Source organism: Lissotriton vulgaris, chromosome 2_1, assembly GCF_964263255.1.
Source record: "Lissotriton vulgaris chromosome 2_1, aLisVul1.2, whole genome shotgun sequence".
Taxonomy (NCBI): Eukaryota; Metazoa; Chordata; class Amphibia; order Caudata; family Salamandridae; genus Lissotriton; species Lissotriton vulgaris.
Genome location: NC_141687.1, coordinates 1,832,012,111 through 1,832,031,199, shown reverse-complemented (window position 1 = coordinate 1,832,031,199; position 19,089 = coordinate 1,832,012,111). Strand labels below are relative to the sequence as shown.

The 19,089-nt window shown below is 47.9% G+C and overlaps 1 protein-coding gene across 2 annotated transcripts in view; it reads left to right on the top strand.

Moving 5' to 3' along the window:
• The window catches only part of CORO2B (coronin 2B), a 581,091-nt gene that overhangs the window by 167,874 nt on the left and 394,128 nt on the right, over window positions 1–19,089 (top strand). Inside the window, exon 1 of one of the 2 annotated variants that reach the window (XM_086957970.1) lies at window positions 7,021–7,159. The exons of the other annotated variant lie outside the window; for it this stretch is intronic. Within the exon in view, the coding sequence (XP_086814096.1) occupies window positions 7,130–7,159 (30 nt within the window). The 5' untranslated portion in view covers window positions 7,021–7,129. Of the gene's footprint in view, window positions 1–7,020; window positions 7,160–19,089 lie in introns of those variants that run through there. 2 annotated transcript variants of the gene reach the window in all.

Genomic DNA, 19,089 nt, shown 5'->3' with positions numbered 1-19,089 from the left:
ACAAACAAAACTCTAAACCCTACAACAACACATTCTCTTTCTCTCTCCTTCACAGAGATAATATCATGATTCATAATAATATCATAATCACACATACACAACCCCACACACACACAACCCCACACATACAACTCCACACACACACACAACCCCCTCACACACACAACCCCAAACACACACAACCCCCTCACACACACAACCCCCTCACACACACAACCCCCTCACACACACACACAACCCCACACATATACAGCTCAAAAACACATACAACCCCTCACACACACAACCCCAAACACACACAACCCCCTCACACACACACACACACAACCCCACACATATACAGCTCAAAACACATACAACCCCTCACACACATACAACCCCCCACACACGCATAACCCCCCACCGTCTGAAAACCTATAATAATGGCCTAAATGAGGATATATCTTGGCTCTCCGTAATACACTGAAAGTCCCAGTTCATTCATAAGAACAATTATAAATCTGAACAACAAACTATGACATATGTTCCCCCGTTCTTAGCCTTTTGACTTTCACCAATTCTTATACTAGAGAAAAATTACTTATTTTAGTTTTTAGTGAACAGCTTCCTTTTTTCTTCAATAATCTTTGTCTTTTTTCATAACCTATCACTTTCACCAAGAGCTCTGACTTCCTGCCCGCACTAACTAATTCGGGGGCAATAAGGACAAAGTCAGCACAAGTGAAGACCTGGAGCTCAACAAGGTAACACAACTTTAATCTCTCTTGGTCTCCCACCCCTCGTACTCCAACCCACCTGTCCTTATACACATCGATTTGTCTTCCCTGAGTGCGATTCCTTTGCGACCCCGCAGGAGCCAAATTACTCTCCTTCAAAAGGTAACTGTTCTTTCTTTAATACAAAAGCAACCCACTGCCATACCTTCATTATATTGGCAGCGTCTTTACCTGCCTGCGCGCTATCACATATACAGCGTACATATGCAGGAAGACATTCTCAAAGCACCTTAACCTGCTATTATGTAACGGCATGATAATGGACGCCACTGATAGTGAGCCATCAATTAACAGGCTTTTTCCCACTGAGCCCGTGACTTGTCCACAAGCGAAAAATATGTGTCACCCACTATAAATCAGTTGCTCCATCCTATATTTAAAGGCTAGCCTGGTGATAATTTTGAGACCACGCACAATAATTTTGAGCGCCTCGCACACTAAGCATAAGAGAACGTCACCGAGTCACAATAAACATGACATAACCACGCGAGGTGAACACACGGAAAATATATGTTAATCTTTGTCATTTTGTCACCCCTCACAACACTTAAAAGCCAGCCGGGTGTCACTTTTGAGACTTCGTACATTAACGTTGAGACTACGCACAAAATTGTATCACTTATTACAATTTTGCGTGATTAGCACATTTAACATACCAGAATGGGTACCTATAAGAAGTTACGTAAATACATTTGGTCTTCCCAGTCTCCCTATAGTAATTGAGAACACGCTTACCATTACTATCATACCATAGGCATTGGCTCACATACAGGACTAGCAGTAACACTGTCTAGTCCAGCACCGAAACCAACCCATTCTGATAGACAGCTTCACAAATTTTGGCCCCGGTTATATTACTTTCATAAAAATGGGCTTTGAGTCATGAAGGTGTTTCAATAATAATTGTGAGCGACATAACTTTGTCTGTGACATGACACTTTTCACTAGATCCTATGAATAAAATGCACTCTAAACAGCATGACCGACAGCGCTTCTTCATCACCACTAGAGAGGATGGACCGCACACCACACGTGTTCTGCAATTGCACCAAACGATTTCATGTTGTATTCAAAAGCTTTTCTAGACATTTTATGATACAAATCATACCCAGTACTAAACATTCCCGGTTCCAGCTATACCAAGTTAATTTTGCTAAAACAGAGCATGATAATGTAAGAATTTTATCTACGAGTATTTATGTCTGTACTGTCTTTTATCTCTCCAGAATTATACACTAAATCAGCAACTATTAGTCTAAACGAAGACAAGCGAATGAGCTCGATGAAGATTGGGGAATAACATTCTTACCTGCCCAGGCTATTTTTGATAATAGCCAACTTTGATCTGGTCCTGAAGTAGGCCCACAGACCCCCGAGGGCTACCAAGGGCCGAAACATGTCAAACTTCCACAAACTATCACCAGGTGTAGTGGAACAGTAGCATTTCCACCATAGCACCTCCCTACACCTACACTGTTTAATGTTGCCCCATCCTCTGTTATTAAAGTATCAAACTGAGGACAAGGGGTCATTTTAACTCACGCTATGCCGGAAAACTCTCACACTTTTTATCACAACTGTCAAAAAACAGACGTTCTACCTCTGGGTGGAAATAGGAGATCACTTGGAGAACCCAGTGTTCGAGTGATAAAAGACCCAATGATGAGCCTTTTCACATAGCTGACAGGGTGGAAAATCAAGATCTTCGGCAACCACTTGTTGCATGTGAATAAGGGACTTTGATATACCAGAACACTAGGCCCCAGCAATAACAGATTTTGTGATTAATTCTCCTTTGATATCTTCCATACCTAAAGGAAGCCGAATGAATCTCCGCTTCTCCCTCCACCCTTTGATTAAACGAGCGTTTCAGGAAGTCTTCGCGTGCTGACACCTTTTCAGAACTTGCCTTTGGGAATGCTAAGTAGGGATGTCACACTAATGATAGTGTAGGGACAGACTAATGCTTTTTACCTACGAACCTCCGATGAAGGGGACTCTGGATATAGGCACAGTGATATTCTGTGTCCGGATTCTTGAACTGGTTATTTTGTGTATGCTGCATCATCTTGACTTAAACCCTAGGTTTGGCTTTGTATTGGTTCCAATGTATTTATAAACCCTCATCTTTAGGTGTTTGTATGTCCAGCTGTTCTTGGCTTTGTAATAAACTAAACTGATTTGGGAGTCCATGATCCTTCAGAGTCATGGTTCATTGGAACTGTAATGCATAATTGGATAACGATAACTTCCCTACCCTCCACACTTTTAAGCAGACAAAAAAGAGACATAGGCAAGTGTAAGTTTAGAACATGGAACCCGGCTCCTTCACCAGTGAACTCAAACATAAGCGACCGATCTCCTTGGTCCCCTACCCGGTCAAAGTACTCAAAAAGGCCATAAACAAACAGCTTCCTGAATACCTGGAACAAAACTAACTACTTGACGCCTCCCAATCAGGAGTCCGTGCCAACCACAGCACTGAGAACGACCTGATTGTTGCCACAGACTACATCAGAATCCATTTTGACCGCAGAGACTGTGGCCCTGATCCTCCTCCCCCTCTCTACTGCTTTTGACATAGTTTCCCACCACACCCTCATCAACAGACTCTACAATATTGGCATTCAGCAAAACGCCTCAAGTGAATCGCCTCTCTCCTTACAGGACACACACAAAGTATCCGGTTGTTACCCTTTACCTCAGAACTCAAGGACATCTTATCCAGCGTATCCCAAGGATCATCCCTCAGCCCCACCTTGTTCAACATCTACATGACTCCCTCACAGACATTGTCCGATCCCACGGCCTCAACATAATTTCCTACACAGATGACACTCAACTCATCCTCTCGGTCACCGAAGACCCTCTACCACCAGAATCAACTTCTGCGACGTCATGACCAATGTAGCCAAATGAATGAGGGACAACTGCCTTAAACTAAACTACGACAAGACAGAAGTACTGATCTTCAGAAATAACACAACCATATAGGCCCAAGCTGGTGGCCAGAAGAACACGGGACAAACCCCCACACCTACAGATAATGCACGCAACTTAGTCATCATCATCAACAGCGAACGGACCATGGAACGACATGTCAACGCATTCGCCTTCTGCTTTCACACCCTTCGCAGAATCTTCAGATGGATCCCAGTCAACACCAGAAAGACCATCACTCAGACCCTCGTCACCAGCCGCCTTGACTACAGCAATGCTCTCTACGCCGGCATCTCCACCCAGCTCCTCAAAAGAGTGCAGACCATACAGAATGCTGCAGCTGGACTCATCCTTGACCTCTCAAAACAGACCCACATCACCCCACATCCAAAACCTCCATTGGCTCCCTATCCAGAAGAGATGCCAGTTCAAGATCCTCCTGCACGCCTAAAAAAAACAATCAAGGACTGGCCTACCTCAACCAATGACTGAACTTCCACCTGCCTGCAAGACACCTGCACTCCTTCTCACTAGCCCCTGTGCACGCACCCCCGCATCAGTCACAACCGCAGCAAGTGGCATCAATTCTCCTACATCAGCCCCTTAGACCTGGAAAGGCCAACCCTCCATCTTTGAACAACATCCTCGCTGGTGGCCTTCAGGAAGAAAATCAAGATCCGGCTCTTCAACGGAGACTTGCACACACAGCGCACAGATAACTAGGGGTGACAGTGCTGCGCTATACAAATGCTGATAGATAGATTGATTACTGCATCTGGTGTGGAAATGAACTTCCTGAGTGGACTCGAAGCGGCGGATGGGGATAGATTTACTATTGTCTCATGCTTGAATTAACTTCCTGAGTGGACTGAAAGCAGCGGGTGGGTGGGGGTAGATTTATTATTGTACCATGTTCTGGGATTGAACTTCCTTGGTCGACTCAATGTAGCAGGTGGGTAGGTTTATTATTGTATCTTGTGTAATTTCACGGATGGACTGGAAGCAGTGGGTGGTTTGGAAGTAGGTTTTTTATTGTATCTTGTGGGAATGAACTGCCTGGGTGGACTGGGAGCAGCGGGTGGGGATAGGTTTATTATTGTATCTTGTGGGAATAAAATTCCTGGTTGGACGGGAAGTAGCGGCCAGTTTGGGGATAGGTTTAGTATTGTAGCTTACTGTGGGAATCAACTTTGTGGGTGTACGATAAGCAGATTGGAGGGCAGTTTAGTTATAGAGTATATTGCACAGTGTTGTAGAAATTAACTCTCGGGGTAAGGGGGGCATAGTTCGGAGGTGAGGTTTACTGTGCTGTGTAGAGATGTCTGAGTGGACTGAAAGTGGTTGTACTATAAAGGAACAGAAAAATGAACTCAAAGTGTACTGTAAGAAGGACAGTTCATAGATAACACTGTAATGTGTAGTGCATTAGAAAGTAACTGGTTTGTCTGGAAACAAGAGGGCCATGTCTGTTTGGTAGTAAGATAATTATATGCATGAAGGAAAAAATTTCTAGTAGATTGACTAAATTATGCATCATGAAAAAGCAAATGATGCTGAAATGATGCAGATGGATGCCAGCACATACTGTGGAAGCGTTATTTTTCACCTTTGGCATGTTAATATACATTAATGCTGTCTGAGCAATAGCTTCATCTTATTAGTAGCAGTGTACAGGCGTGGAGCATTGCGTCATTCGAGAAATGGGGCCATGTGGTACCCTTAAACCTGGCATTTCGAGCAGAGTGCATGCAGAAGAGGAGGACGTGTCTACGCAGTACAGAAGGTAGCGGATGGAAGTTTTGAGGTAGGGTGCCTTTCTGCCCAGGTTATTTGCCTTAGCCCTGTGGAGCCCACCTACTTATAAGCTAAATTTCAAAGAAGGGCATTATTATGCGTTCTCTTCCATTGTTTTACCAATGACATTCGCCTCGAGCACCAAATACGCCCCCAAACAAAAGCCACATTAACATTCCTAGAGTCACAGCGGGGAAGGACCCATTCTGAAAGAAAAGAAAAAAAATCTGCATTTCCAAACTTCCATTGTCGTACCCGGGGCGAGAGTGTACAAATCCTGTCATAGTTCATTTGTAGTGAAAGGACGGCGTCCCTGGGTGTCGATGCGTGCTGAAGTTGTTGCTGCTTGCATCGTTACTCTAGGATGAAACCCCGCGATGCTGCTCATGGGCCCACAGCATGTAGAGCACGGACTACCGTGGCGTAACCGCGAAGCCTCCCCGTCTCTTGGAAGGTCTCTTCGCAGTCACGGGATCCAGTTGCACCTTTTCCTCCGCACTGCACTACTCTCTAATTGGCGCAGGGAACCCTGCTGTAATATTAATGGCTGTGAGGCCCTGTCAGCATATTATGGAGGGGGCGGGGCTGAGGTTTCCAAAGCACGAGAACAGACCGGACGGAATGATCACAGAGCAGAGGAGGCCACAGACTAGGCAACGAGTATATGTAAACAAGTGCCCTGCAGCACAGCATGAAGTGCAGTCGAGTGCATGGTTAAAATGGTGTCTAGGTCTGGGTACTCTCGCGCTTTCAAGTTGTTAATGGCAATCCAGTCACACAGTGCAGTGTTGTTTCAGTCTGTCTAAACTTACGTCACTTCAGTTCTTCTACCTCACCCATCTTTTTTTGCGTTTTTTTCTTCGTGCATCTTCATGTACCAATAACATCTATCTCGCCTCTCTACCTCATACATGTCTATCTCACCTCTCCCATCAATACCCCACTCTCTAACATACGTGTCTGTCTTGACCTCACCTCAATCTTTACCACTATTGGTGCCTATTAATAAAGCTTCTTTTACCTCGACTCTCCCTCACAACTCTCTACAGATGTTTACATGTTCCATCTGCTCCATCTAATCTCAAACACACCCCTCTACCTCCCTGTCTATCTGACCACTCTACTTCAAACCTCTCTCTACCACATTGTTTAGCCCTGCCAAGTGTCAGTCATCGGGAATGAGACTAGGTCATTCTGGGAATTTCCTCGCATTACCGCGAGGTCCCAGGGCCTCCAAGCATATCAGCTGCTGAGCCGACAGCATTTCCTGTATTCAGATCACAATCTCTCACACTTGTCCTTCTTCCTGCCCCTTGCCGCCTCCTTCAGCCAATGGGGAGGCTGTTCAGGGCTGGTGGCCCTGCCCCCGAGTGGGCCTGAGTTACTGATTGGATCTCAGCTAGTGCCGCTCACTTTGTATGGGCGCGGGCTGCAGCTTCCCAGTTACCGCCCCCGGCGCTTCCTGCTGCCCAGGCTCGCACCTAAGTCATGCCAAAACTGACTCCCCTAGTCCACCGGCTCCCGAGAACGCTCACCCTTCTTCTCACTGCCCCTCTCAGAAGCAGCAAGAGGCTTCCTGCTCGCTGTGGTCCTGCTCCGCCCCTTGCTACCCTCGCGCAATGGGCGAACAAGATTGGCAGGACTCTGAGGTACACTTCTGGGGGGATGCCTTGTGTAAATGATGTGGTTTATTAATCTGTCAAACACTGGCTCAGTAATATTGGTCCGGTTGAGTTGACGTTGATTTGGTCTTAAAGACCGCGTTACAAAGGGTGGTGCAAGCTTAAAGTCAGCCCTCAGGGACATTTTTTGAAACTATTGTAAAAAGAATTGGGTTTAAAGCAAATATACTTTTTTTTTTTTTACTGGAGTGTGGGTTTCTCTTTCAAGAAGCTTTTTTTGGTAAATGTGCATTTTATCACTCACTGGGCAAAGACAACTTTACGGAATTACTATCCAAAAGAAATGTGGAGTCCAGTTATTTACCGTCTCTTCCAGGGACTGCTTGTGCTTCTGTGTCTGAGCACTATGGAGGTCAAGGGTCGAAGTTATGTCAGGCCTGCTTGAGACTTAAACCATTCAACACACCCCTGCTCCTCACATCCAACCGTGGCCATAGCTATGAACATCAATGGGAATCGTGCCCAGACTTTAGTGCGAGAATCTTGCCCAGACTTTAGTGCTGATAGTGCCCCCCCCCCCTCATACTCCCCCATAGCAATAATAGGCGCAAAAAATGCAGTCCACACAAGACTTGTTGGGAAAAGAGTTTGCTGCAGGTTTATTACATACAAGGAGTATGCCAACTTGGTGGGTTAACCTACGGGCGATCTAAGGGCAGACAGCGGTGACTAACCTAAGCTTCCCTGCCCGCCTTATGAGTCAAACTGCACCATGGCCAACCCAATCGGTGCTACCATTTATGTGGGAGTTATCCCCCTTTCATACCATGGACCCCAAGTACATCACTTTTACTCACACCATTTTAGGGGCGGTGCGTATCCAGGCAAGCCCCCGGTTGCTCAGGCTTACAACCGCCCGAAGGACTAGGGTGTTGTTGTTTTTCAACCAGGGTCCTGATGTCAAGAGTCCTGGGATTTTGGCATACGGCACCCCTATTGTGCTCCTGAAAGGATACCCCTCATACCAATTAGCCTCCGGATCGCCCTGTAACTCCGCCTGCAGGGCAAATGTATACATTAATACGTTCAATTTGATAGCCAGCCCTCCCGCCGGCACGCAAGGTAAGCGGATGGAAGAGGGACAGAGTGTCCAGCGGGAGACAAAATTGGTAGGGGCAGGTATAAGTACCTGGTCCCAGCCCACTGCGCACCAGAAATGACACCAGGAGGCGCTAGACATAGGAGGGACTCCAGGGTAGGGGGTCCCTGCAAAAGGGCACAGGGCACAGGGAGATGCCTGATGCAGCACTAAGGGGGCTACCCTCTTACAGGGCCCACTGCGTGCGCTGCAGGCAGCCGCAAAGTTCCGGGTGTGAGTACCTGTCTGCGTAGTGACAGCTTACAGGTTCTCCTCGACCCTGACTACCAGCGCCGAGTTGGAAGTACAATAATCAGGCCTCTCTGGTGAATTAATGAAGGAATCATGACAGACGGGCGATGCAATAGGTCTCTCATTTACAAGAGTTTTAACTATTGTCAATTACAATGGCAATAGCTCAAATTCTTGTAAATGCGAGAACTATATCACTTCAAAGAAGCGGCCGCTATTGTCCGGGGCTGCTTGAAAGTGAAAGCGTGCATGGCCTGCTGAATGCAAGGAAAGCACATTGTGCACGCAGTAGGAGAAACTCATTAAAGAAATTAGGGCTTACAGACTAAATAAGACATACTGTGTCACAGCAGAAGTCAAAGGGCTAGTTGCCATGGGAGGTTACAAATGAAGACAAGGTGATACTAAGGAGGGACTAACAAGTCTATTAAGAAATCGGAAGCCAGCATTTAGGAAGGACAATGACGCAAGCAATGAAAAATATGGGGGGAGTGTGGGCGGGACTTCAAGTACAACACTCCAATACAGCATGCCTTGCAGAGCATACGCTGCCCAGGCTCAACCTAAAAAGGGGATGAAGTTTGTAAAGACAAGTGAAAAAGATGGTAAAAGCAAAAGGATTGTAAAAAATCAACGAGGAAGGAAATAGGAGAAGAAATAGAATCTAAAAGGAAACTGGAGGGAGTTAGATATAGACAACTGGAAGGGAGTGGAGGAGGAATGAGAGGATGAAAGTGAATTTGAGCGAAATAGTGAATTTAAAAAAGCACCACAAAACCCATTTCTAGGCACCTAGGACTGCAGTGGTCATTGAAGTCTCTCACTAAAATTTGAACTATGGGACAGTTCCTGGGGACATTGATGGTAAAATGTGCCCTGATACTTCAAACCAACAGTCATTAATTTGATCAGACGTTTTGTGCCACCTGAAACTTACTCACTGAAGAGAACTTTGCATTGCCCAATTGGGCATCTTTTTTAGTATTAGCAAAATTTTAATTTACATCTTTTAGGCTTGATTTAAGAAGCCTGGAGAATTCCTGCTGCTCCCTTGTGTTCCGTTTTCCCTTCCCTTCCCTCCTCCCTCTGCCCCCGACCGCTCTCGGCTGAGCATTGACGCCGAGGGTCGGACTCCCGGGTTTGGCGGCCATATTGAGTTTTGGCCGGGCAGGTGACGCGCTCTAGTAGCACTTAAAAGGAGAGGAGTATGACTCCGCGCAGCGGACGCGTACAGTGGACACGCCGGACCTGCGCCGGAGTCGTGCCAGAGTCCTGCCCGTCCGTGCACGACCGGGCTCTAGGGCTCTTTCCCCTGCTCATCGATTGACCTACTCTTCGGGTGAGTTACACCTGTTGCGTACTAACTCCCTGATATTACCCCCAACCATCTTAACGAAATTACAAGAGTCCAATATACTATCTATTGATAAAAGTAGTACGGGGTGTCATCCCAGATTAAGGTTTACTAGTTTAAACACCAGATCTCTACAAAAACATCATCTCGAAATCTTCACTCTTCTGCCGGACAATGATATTGATATGTTAACTCTCACAGAAACATGGTTGGGCGTTAATTCTTTACCTGACATTATTGCCTCACTCCCTTCTGATTACGACGCAATTTGGCATAATCGTGCCGGCAATGCCCGTGGGGGCGGGGTAGCTATTCTTTTAAAAAAACATTTGAAGGTTACTAAACTCTTGGCCGAGACGATAGAGTTAGCGGACATACTTGGTGTCAAGATTTCATTGAAAAATACCTGTTTGGTCATTCTTACAGTCTATCGCCCACCAAAATCTACTACATTGTTCAATGATTTATTGACCCCAATTGTCTCAGACATTTGCACACGCTATCAAAGGGTTCTTGTAACTGGAGATTTTAATGTCCACTGGGACAACCCATGTAAAGATGGGGCAACGCGTCTGTTGGAAAATACTATGACCTCACTTGGACTTAAACAACTAGTAGAGACTCCACCTCATGTCAAAGGTCACACGCTGGATCTTGTCTGGACTTCTGACCCGACCGTAGCACTGACAGACATTATACCCTGCATATGGTCAGATCACTATATGATAAACTTTGACATTCCAGTGGACGGTTTTTCGTCCCAACCTTCATCTCTTAAATTTAAAAAAGTCAGACAATGGAAAAAAATTGACTCAGAAACTCTGTCAGATACCCTTCTTAAAAATTTACAGTTTCACAATGCACATGGGGACCTCGATCAGGAATACATCTATCTTATGCAAAATCTTGGTCAGGCTATCGATCAAATAGCACCTGAAAGAAATCAAAAAATAAACAGAGTAGTAAAGGGAGCCCGATGGTTCAATTCCGCTTTGAGGGAATATAAAATCAAATTACCCCTGTTAGAGAGACGTTGGAGGAAATCAAACGATCTCGTCAATAAGGACCACTATAAAACGTTTCTCAAATTGTACAAGAACTACATTAAATCAACTAAAGCGGAGTACTATGAAACTCGAATTAAGAATGCGGACAATGTTCAAAAAGAAACCTTTAGAATCCTATCTGAGTTGAGTAAGAAAGTAGATAGATCAGAGTCTCCCATTGATTGTAATACTTTCCAACACTACTTTCTTGATAAAGTACAAACTATCCTGATTGACATTCAGAATACCTCGAGCAATTACCCCTGTCTTCCACATTCCCCACTCCCTCCATCAACATATACTATCTCTAAATTTCCCCCGATTGATCTAAAGATCTTGGAACAGCTTATGAATCGTACAAAACCCGGTTCTCCTGCAGATCCTTGTCCTCCCAGTATCTTTCAGCTGGCACTTCCTACTTTGGGAAGTTTTTTTGTTTCCTTACTAAATAATTCACTAGATTCCAGCCGGCTTCCATCTAGCTTTAAAGAAGCTCGAGTCAGGCCCCTAAAAAAGAAGCTGGGAGCTGACCCTACTAATCTAAAGAATTACAGGCTGATATCTCAACTTCCTTTTCTGTCCAAGATTTTGGAACAACATCTCCTCCACGAACGTCAAGCTGGTTTTCGTGCGCATCACAGCACCGAATTAGTGATGCTTTCTGTGCTTGATGAGCTTAGAGGTATGGGTGACAGAAAAAAAACAAGTGCCCTGATATTATTAGATCTGTCAGCGGCATTCGATACTGTCAGCCATACCCTGCTCTTGGACAGATTGGCCACGTTTGGGATACAAGATGTAGCCTATGAATGGCTCAAATCCTTCCTCTCTGAAAGATCCCAGAGGATTCAATTGGAGGATTGTACATCAAACCTGGGTACGTTGAGATGTGGGATTCCCCAGGGATCCGCCCTGTCCCCACTCCTTTTTAATCTTTATCTGCAGCCCCTAATTGACTCTTTAGTACGCATGGGCTGCAAAACCTATAATTACGCAGATGATACTCAGCTGTTATTCAGTATCGATAACACTGCATCGGCGCAGACCCATGCTCAAAGAATACTTAGCTATACGGTGAATTGGATGACAGCAAATTCGCTGAAGATCAATCCCGAAAAAACGGAGGTCCTGGTGGTTTCATTAGAAGTATCCCCATGGGGTGATTGGTTTTGGCCGCAAGATTTTGGCCCGACCCCTAAACCCTGCGCCAATGTTAAAAGTCTTGGCATTAAGATTGACCATGAGCTGTCAATGGTCAGCCAGATCTCCTCAGTGGTTGGGATCTGCACTAACTTAATTAGGCAGCTACGAAAGTTAGTCCCTTTGCTTTCCCCGTCTGCACTTCGGACAATTGTCTCGGCTACAATCATTTCGAGACTTGACTATAGGAGTGCCCTATATTTGGGCCTTACCCAAACCCTGATAAAGAGACTGCAGGTGGTCCTGAACGATGCAGCTAGGCTGATCTTTCGGCTACCTAGACGCACTCATACATCACCATTGCTGTGTAAGCTGCATTGGCTCCCCATAAACAACGGGTGGAGTTCAAAAGTCTGTGCATTGCCCACAAGGCAATTTATGGTCAAGCTCCGGCTTACATTAAAGAACGGCTTGGAGTCGAGTCTATAAACCGACACGATCACTAAGGTCTTCAGATACCCAACTACTGTCCTGCCCTCGCTATAAACTAGCCACAAAGGGTGGTAGATCTTTTTCGGTGGTCGTCACACAGGTTTGGAGCAAACTTCCCGAATCTCTTCGTAAAGAATCTAACCTGTTGCGTTTCAGGAAATCCTTGAAAACATTCCTGTTCAGAGAAGCTTTAATCTCCACCTAGGGGTATCGTTTTTATGCTTCTGTTGTGTTAGCTTAGCTTCCTTCTGTCATAAAGCGCCTTGAGACCTGTAGGTGATTTGGCGCTATATAAGCTGTAGTTAACAATAACAATTTTGCTGCAGATTAGCAGTTGGCTTAGGCAGGTATGATACTGTACAAGTGCTGGCCAAGTGCAAATCTGTGATTTATTGTGGTTCCAATAAGTATGTGTCATGCCAGATCCACAACATTTTCTAAATTGTTTTGTCTAATAGTTCTTTTTTTTAATTTCTAATCATTAGGTGCCCCACTTTAGTTGTGATTACCAATAATGCATCTACTGCAGTAGTCCTGGGTGATACTAATGAGGCACAGGCCTAGAATTGGGAAACGGATGCTTATCACTCCTTGGGGCCATGGATGCAAGTAATGTGAGCAGCCACTGATGCCTGTGAGGCAAGGGCCACTAATACTTGAATAGTTTGGTACCATTTATGCATCTCTTGTAGTAGTTCTCGGTTGAAATAGTGTTGAAGGTGGTCCAGAATGGGGACACTGATGCAGCAGGCCCATGGTAGGGTCACTGATGCAGCTGGTCATGGGTGTGTAGTCTTCATTTCATAGGGCCGTTGATGCATTTGCGGCATCTGACCACTGAGACAATAAAGCACCGTCTGTAGAAGGCTGCATGGTGTGGCTTGCCGGGAGACTGAGTGAAGACTGGGCTGGGCAGTAATTGTGTCTCTAATTAGTCCTGACAATAACAGTGCATCGCAGAAATTATTTTGCATGATTTTCTTCGCGTTTTGCAACCAAAGCTAGCAACTGCATTTCAGATAATTGCGGGTGATATGAGCAAAGAAGCTAAATACTGGCAGCCGTAGGAGCACCCCTTGCAATTCTTCGACCTCCCAGCACTCCCTACCCCCTGTCTAGCTTAGCGGGGTCTTAAATCGAAGACCCTAAAACGTGATACCTTCAATGAGCTGCATCTTTTCAGCCACCAGCCCACATGAAAAGCGAAACTATAAATCCCAGAATGCATTTCACACTGTAGAGTAAAAAGACTGTTTTGGAGAACATATTAGACATGAAGGGAACCCTTGAGTCTTTTTCAAGGGCAAGTTTGGCCATTTTGACGTCTGCAACCATGGGAGCATTTCTGCTAATGGGGATTGAGTTATTCAAAGTCAGTGTGGTGAGCTGCTTTCATGTTTTGTTCACCCCAAGTAAAATGGATCTTCCCGGAACTATCATCCATCTACTGGTTCAAGGGTAGCGTGCTATTCCGATCTATATTTCTTGATCTTAACCTAGGATATACACTCCATTGTTGGTATTCTGAGAGGGACACATACAGTGTCTTTCTGCCCTTCACCCCTTTCTCTTTGCCTTACTCTCTGTGTGAGAAGTTGGCCTGATATATGATGTTCACTAGTTCTAGTGATCACCTTGTATCAGTCCAAACAACCCTTATGGTGATTGGTTGTAAGTCAACCTTATAGACCAGCTATCCTAGTAGCGTGGACAAAAGCAGTCTTTAGGCTAAACTCTGAATGGCATGTGAAGCCAGCTATTTTACCACATATAACCCCTTGAATACCAAGTGAAAGGACACCACACAGGTTGGTATGAAAATAAACAAGTATTTATTATCTAACATACACCTCTGAACTCTTTATGAGATCAGAGGGCTAAGCACATGACAAACTCTTAGGAAAAATACATTTAAGTTGCACGATTTACAATGGCGCCCTAGGGGCACGACAAACCATATACTAAGTAAGTGGAATGTGAAAGTCAATCAAAGGAATAGAGCTGTCCAGAGGCTGTAGGATCGCTGGGACCACGCTATACTAACTTGAGGTAAGTAATAGGAGGGCCACGGAACGCGTGTGCAGAGTGTGAACTCACACGCGAGATGCATACAAACGTCTATGGACAGTACAGTTTAAGAAAAAGGTGAGTACGGACGTCCCTGACTAGATAGGACCAAAACGACTGTGGAACTGGACACCAGGAGAGTCAAGCTACCCTTGAGCACCGAAATGCTCGTGTTACCTCACCCACGGGCTGCGGGTGCATAGGTGCCAAGTTGTGTCGGGTTCCGGCGTTGAAGTCTATGGAGCCTGGAGAAAAAGATGCTGCAGGCGGTCAGGAGGAAGATGTCCGGTGTGATCCAAGGGTGGATCAGTGAAGAGAAGAACCTGAAAGCAGAGGGGACAATGTCCAAAGTCACTAGCCAGTGACTGGAGTGGAACCAGGAGTGGAACCAGATGTTGTCGTCGCGATCAGGTGAAGGTGGACGCTTGTCTCTGCAGCCACGTGGACCAGGTGGTGTCTTCGACGACCAGGATGGAGGCACGAGCTGTCCCACGCAGGCTCTCGCTGTCGGCGGTGTCGTCTCCGGATTCGGGTTCAAGAGGCCTTGGCAAAGGCAACCCACGCGGTGAGTGGAAACGGCGTCTGGAGTGGACCAGGAGGGTCCGGTGTGCTCCTCTTTTGGAAGGGAGCAAGGGCCAGTCTGGAGCAACCAGACCAGCAGCAAAGTTGTCAGAGTTCGTCGTCTAGGAGGTCACTAGCCAGCCGGCAAGTGACCAGACAACGCGCCGAGCAGCAAACAGGCAGAAGGGCCCCACGCAGATCTCGTGGATGCTGGAGGGCTGATCTTCGGTGCAGGAGCTGCTCGGGGTCGGGGCTTCTCAGTCCCCAAAGCACTTGGACGAGGATGCCTCTGAAGTCGTGCTGGAGCGAAGTGCTGCTTCTTCCAAGATGGCCGGTCCCACGTGTCTCGTCACACCCACGGGTCTCAGCTCTGCTGCAGATGTGGGTTAAGGTCGGAGAGGTCTGGGAATCCGGGTCTCGTCGGGCTCTGAAGTCTGGATCCTTGCAGGAAGACGACAAAGGGAAGCCACTGTACGCTGATGGTGCCTGCTGGTGCAGGGTGGACACTCCTTGCCCACAAGGGAGATTTCTTCCGTCTTCTGTGGAGCAGAACGTCGAAGTCCAGAGTTTCTTCTTGTGAAGTTGATCAGGATAATCTAATTTGGAATGAGACCCTCTGGGTGGGACCAGGAAGGGGGGTGGTTACACCCCCTTTCCTTTGTCCGGTCTTGCGCCAGCTCCGGGGATGGAGTGCCCCAGGAACTGGTTTAGACCGGCGTATGCACAGGGACACCTTGTGTGCCCCAGGCATGTCTCATTCCTTTCAGCCCTGGCCTACCTAATACACAAAATCCTGTCTGAGGTGGTGCTAGCACCTCCCAAGGCAGGAAACCCTTTGTCCGAGCCTCCCTCGCTGGAAGGACTCCCAGCAGCAGGAGGTCAGACTTGTGTTTGTGGTGGCAGCATCCATTTTGTGATGCTGAGGCTCGAGTTAACTTTAACGGGGGTTCACAGTTACATACATGTCGTGTCCCTCTAGAAGGGTGGAATGCTACCCCCGTCGCCAGAATTGGCGAGGGGTTAGTATTCCAATTCGTATGACACCTTACTCGACATGTTTTGATAATGCTATACCAAAGTTAGCATTTGACCGCGAGGTTCATAATGCACTTAAGAGTATATGGTATAGCGTTATCATGGAACAGCTATTAGGATTTGGTTCCGCAAGCTGCAAACGGGCTCAGCTCATGCCAGAGCACCATCTCACATAATTCCAAGCACTCTGCCTTCAGGAATGATAAGGCCTGCCATAGGAGTGACCAATAGGAATATATGTGTCCATCTTAGGGTTAGATATAGGGATACTATATCTAAAGCAAAGGGTGATTACAGCACCTTGCCCCAGCTGTCGTGCAGCCAGTTGTGTCAGATTTGGATGGCCAGCCAGGGGTGGCATAATACATGCTGCAGCCCCTGGTAGGCCCTGGGTACACCTATGCCCTGGGTACCTAAGGTACACTGTACAGGGACTGATAAGGTGCCTCACTATCCAATTAGATATGCACCTATGGTACATGGAATCCATTTTACAGAGAGAGCAGGGGGCCTGGGGGCCTGAATAGCAGGGTCCCAGGTCAACTAAGTCGAAAAACCAGCAAAACACCAGGCAAAAAGTTGGGGGCAACCACAGTCTGATATCCACCTTCCTACACTCTGCATAACCACTCTCTTTACCTGGCATGTCCTTCTGTAGCTTTTAATATTTTCCTGTATCTCTATTGCTCTGCCCTCTCTCCCCTCTGTCCATACTTCTCTTGGCGCCTCACTCCTCTACCTGTTTACAGCAATCTCTGTCTCTCTCTAACTCGCCTTCCTTTCTACATTTCCTCTGTCTCTACCTTACCCACTCTACATTTAATACTCTATCTGCCACATTCTAAAACCCTTCCTATCTCTGTGCCTCTTATTCTCTGCCTACCTCTTCATCTTTTTATGTTTCTATAACTTTTTTTTCTGGCCACCTCATCTTTTTCTCTTCACCACATACCACAGTACCTATCTTTCTACCTCATCTCTCTGTCTACCACCCTTAATCCTCTTTTGGGATACCATTCTTTTTGCCTCTTTCCTTCGTCCTTCGTCTTCGTCCTAGCTCTAGGACGCTCCCGCGCCGCACGGCCACCAGCTGCTGCGTGTGCCACCCTTCCTCTGTGCCTCGCTGCCCGCCTGCCGCCTCGTAGCCACGCTCCCTCCTTCGAGCGGCGTGGCCCGGGATCGGCGCTCCTCTCCCTGTGCCCCTGGCGTTTTCTGTACCTAATTGTTAATTTGCCCCTGGTGTTTTCACTGTATTTACTGTTTAATTGGTGTTGATTGTTATTGTTGATTTCTGTTCGCACTGCTGTTTCCCCCGCTGTAGTGCCTGTCTCTCCCTGCCTGTCGCCGCCCTCCGTCTTCCCTCCCCGCTCCCCGCTTCCCGCCACCACCGCTGACCCCGCCCCTTTTTCTTTCTGTTCCCTCCCCGCTCCCGCCTCCCAGCTGCTCCGCCCACCCGCGCACTTGGCCATATATGGCGACCGTGCGACGCAGGTGAGTGTGTCCTAGCTCTAGGACGCTCCCGCGCCGCACGGCCACCAGCTGCTGCGTGTGCCACCCTTCCTCTGTGCCTCGCTGCCCGCCTGCCGCCTCGTAGCCACGCCCCCTCCTTCGAGCGGCGTGGCCCGGGATCGGCGCTCCTCTCCCTGTGCCCCTGGCGTATTCTGTACCTAATTGTTAATTTGCCCCTGGTGTTTTCACTGTATTTACTGTTTAATTGGTGTTGATTGTTATTGTTGATTTCTGTTCGCACTGCTGTTTCCCCCGCTGTAGTGCCTGTCTCTCCCTGCCTGTCGCCGCCCTCCGTCTTCCCTCCCCGCTCCCCGCTTCCCGCTACCACCGCTGACCCTGCCCCTTTTCTTTCTGTTCCCTCCCCGCTCCCGCCTCCCAGCTGCTCCGCCCACCCGCGCACTTCGCCATATATGGTGACCGTGCGAACGCGCAGCGGTCACGCGCAGCGGGCGCGCCGATTGTGCGCCGAAGGCGCGCCAAAGGTAAGCCCGTCTACGCCTGTCCGCGCCTGGACCGCGCCCAGTGCCAGGACCCCTGGCCCTCGAGGACCCCGACCGACCCGCCTGAGGTACACCGCCGCCACCCTCATCGCACTCAACACCGGCCGAGTCCCGGGATGCTGCAGAGCCACCCCACGACGCATCCACGGACCCTTCAGCTGCAACACCTGCAAGTTCACCTGCATCCGGACCTGCCCGACACCAGCACCTGCCACGCCGAACACCAGCAGCAACCACCTCAAGTGCATCCTGCTCAACACCCGCTCCGTCCACAGACACGCCATCGAACTCTGGAACCTCCTCGATACCACAGCCCCATATGTTGCCTTCATCACGGAGACCTGGATGAACGCCTCCTCAGCGCCCGACATCGCCATCGCCATCCCAGAAGGATACAAGATCACCCGAAGGGACTGCAACGCCAACCAGGTGGGAGGAGGCATCGCCATCATCCACAAGAACACCATCCGCATCACGACCGGCACCGACAACACCCCACCCTCCGCCGAACACCTGCACTTCCAGATCCACACCGACCCGAAGAGCACCCTCAGAGGCACCCTGATCTACCGACCTCCGGGACCACGCACTCAATTCAGCGAGGACATCGCCGACTTCGTCAGCCCGCACGCCCTCCCCTCCGCTGACTACATCCTCCTGGGGGACTTCAACTTCCACCTGGAGAACAACAACGTCCGCAACACCAGCACCCTGCTCGACAACCTCGCCAACCTTGGACTCAAGCAGCTGGTGTCCACCCCCACCCACCTCGCCGGACACACACTCGACGCCATCTTCTCATCCAGCAAAGACATCGCCTTCAGCCACGCCACAGAACTCCACTGGACGGATCACAGATGCAT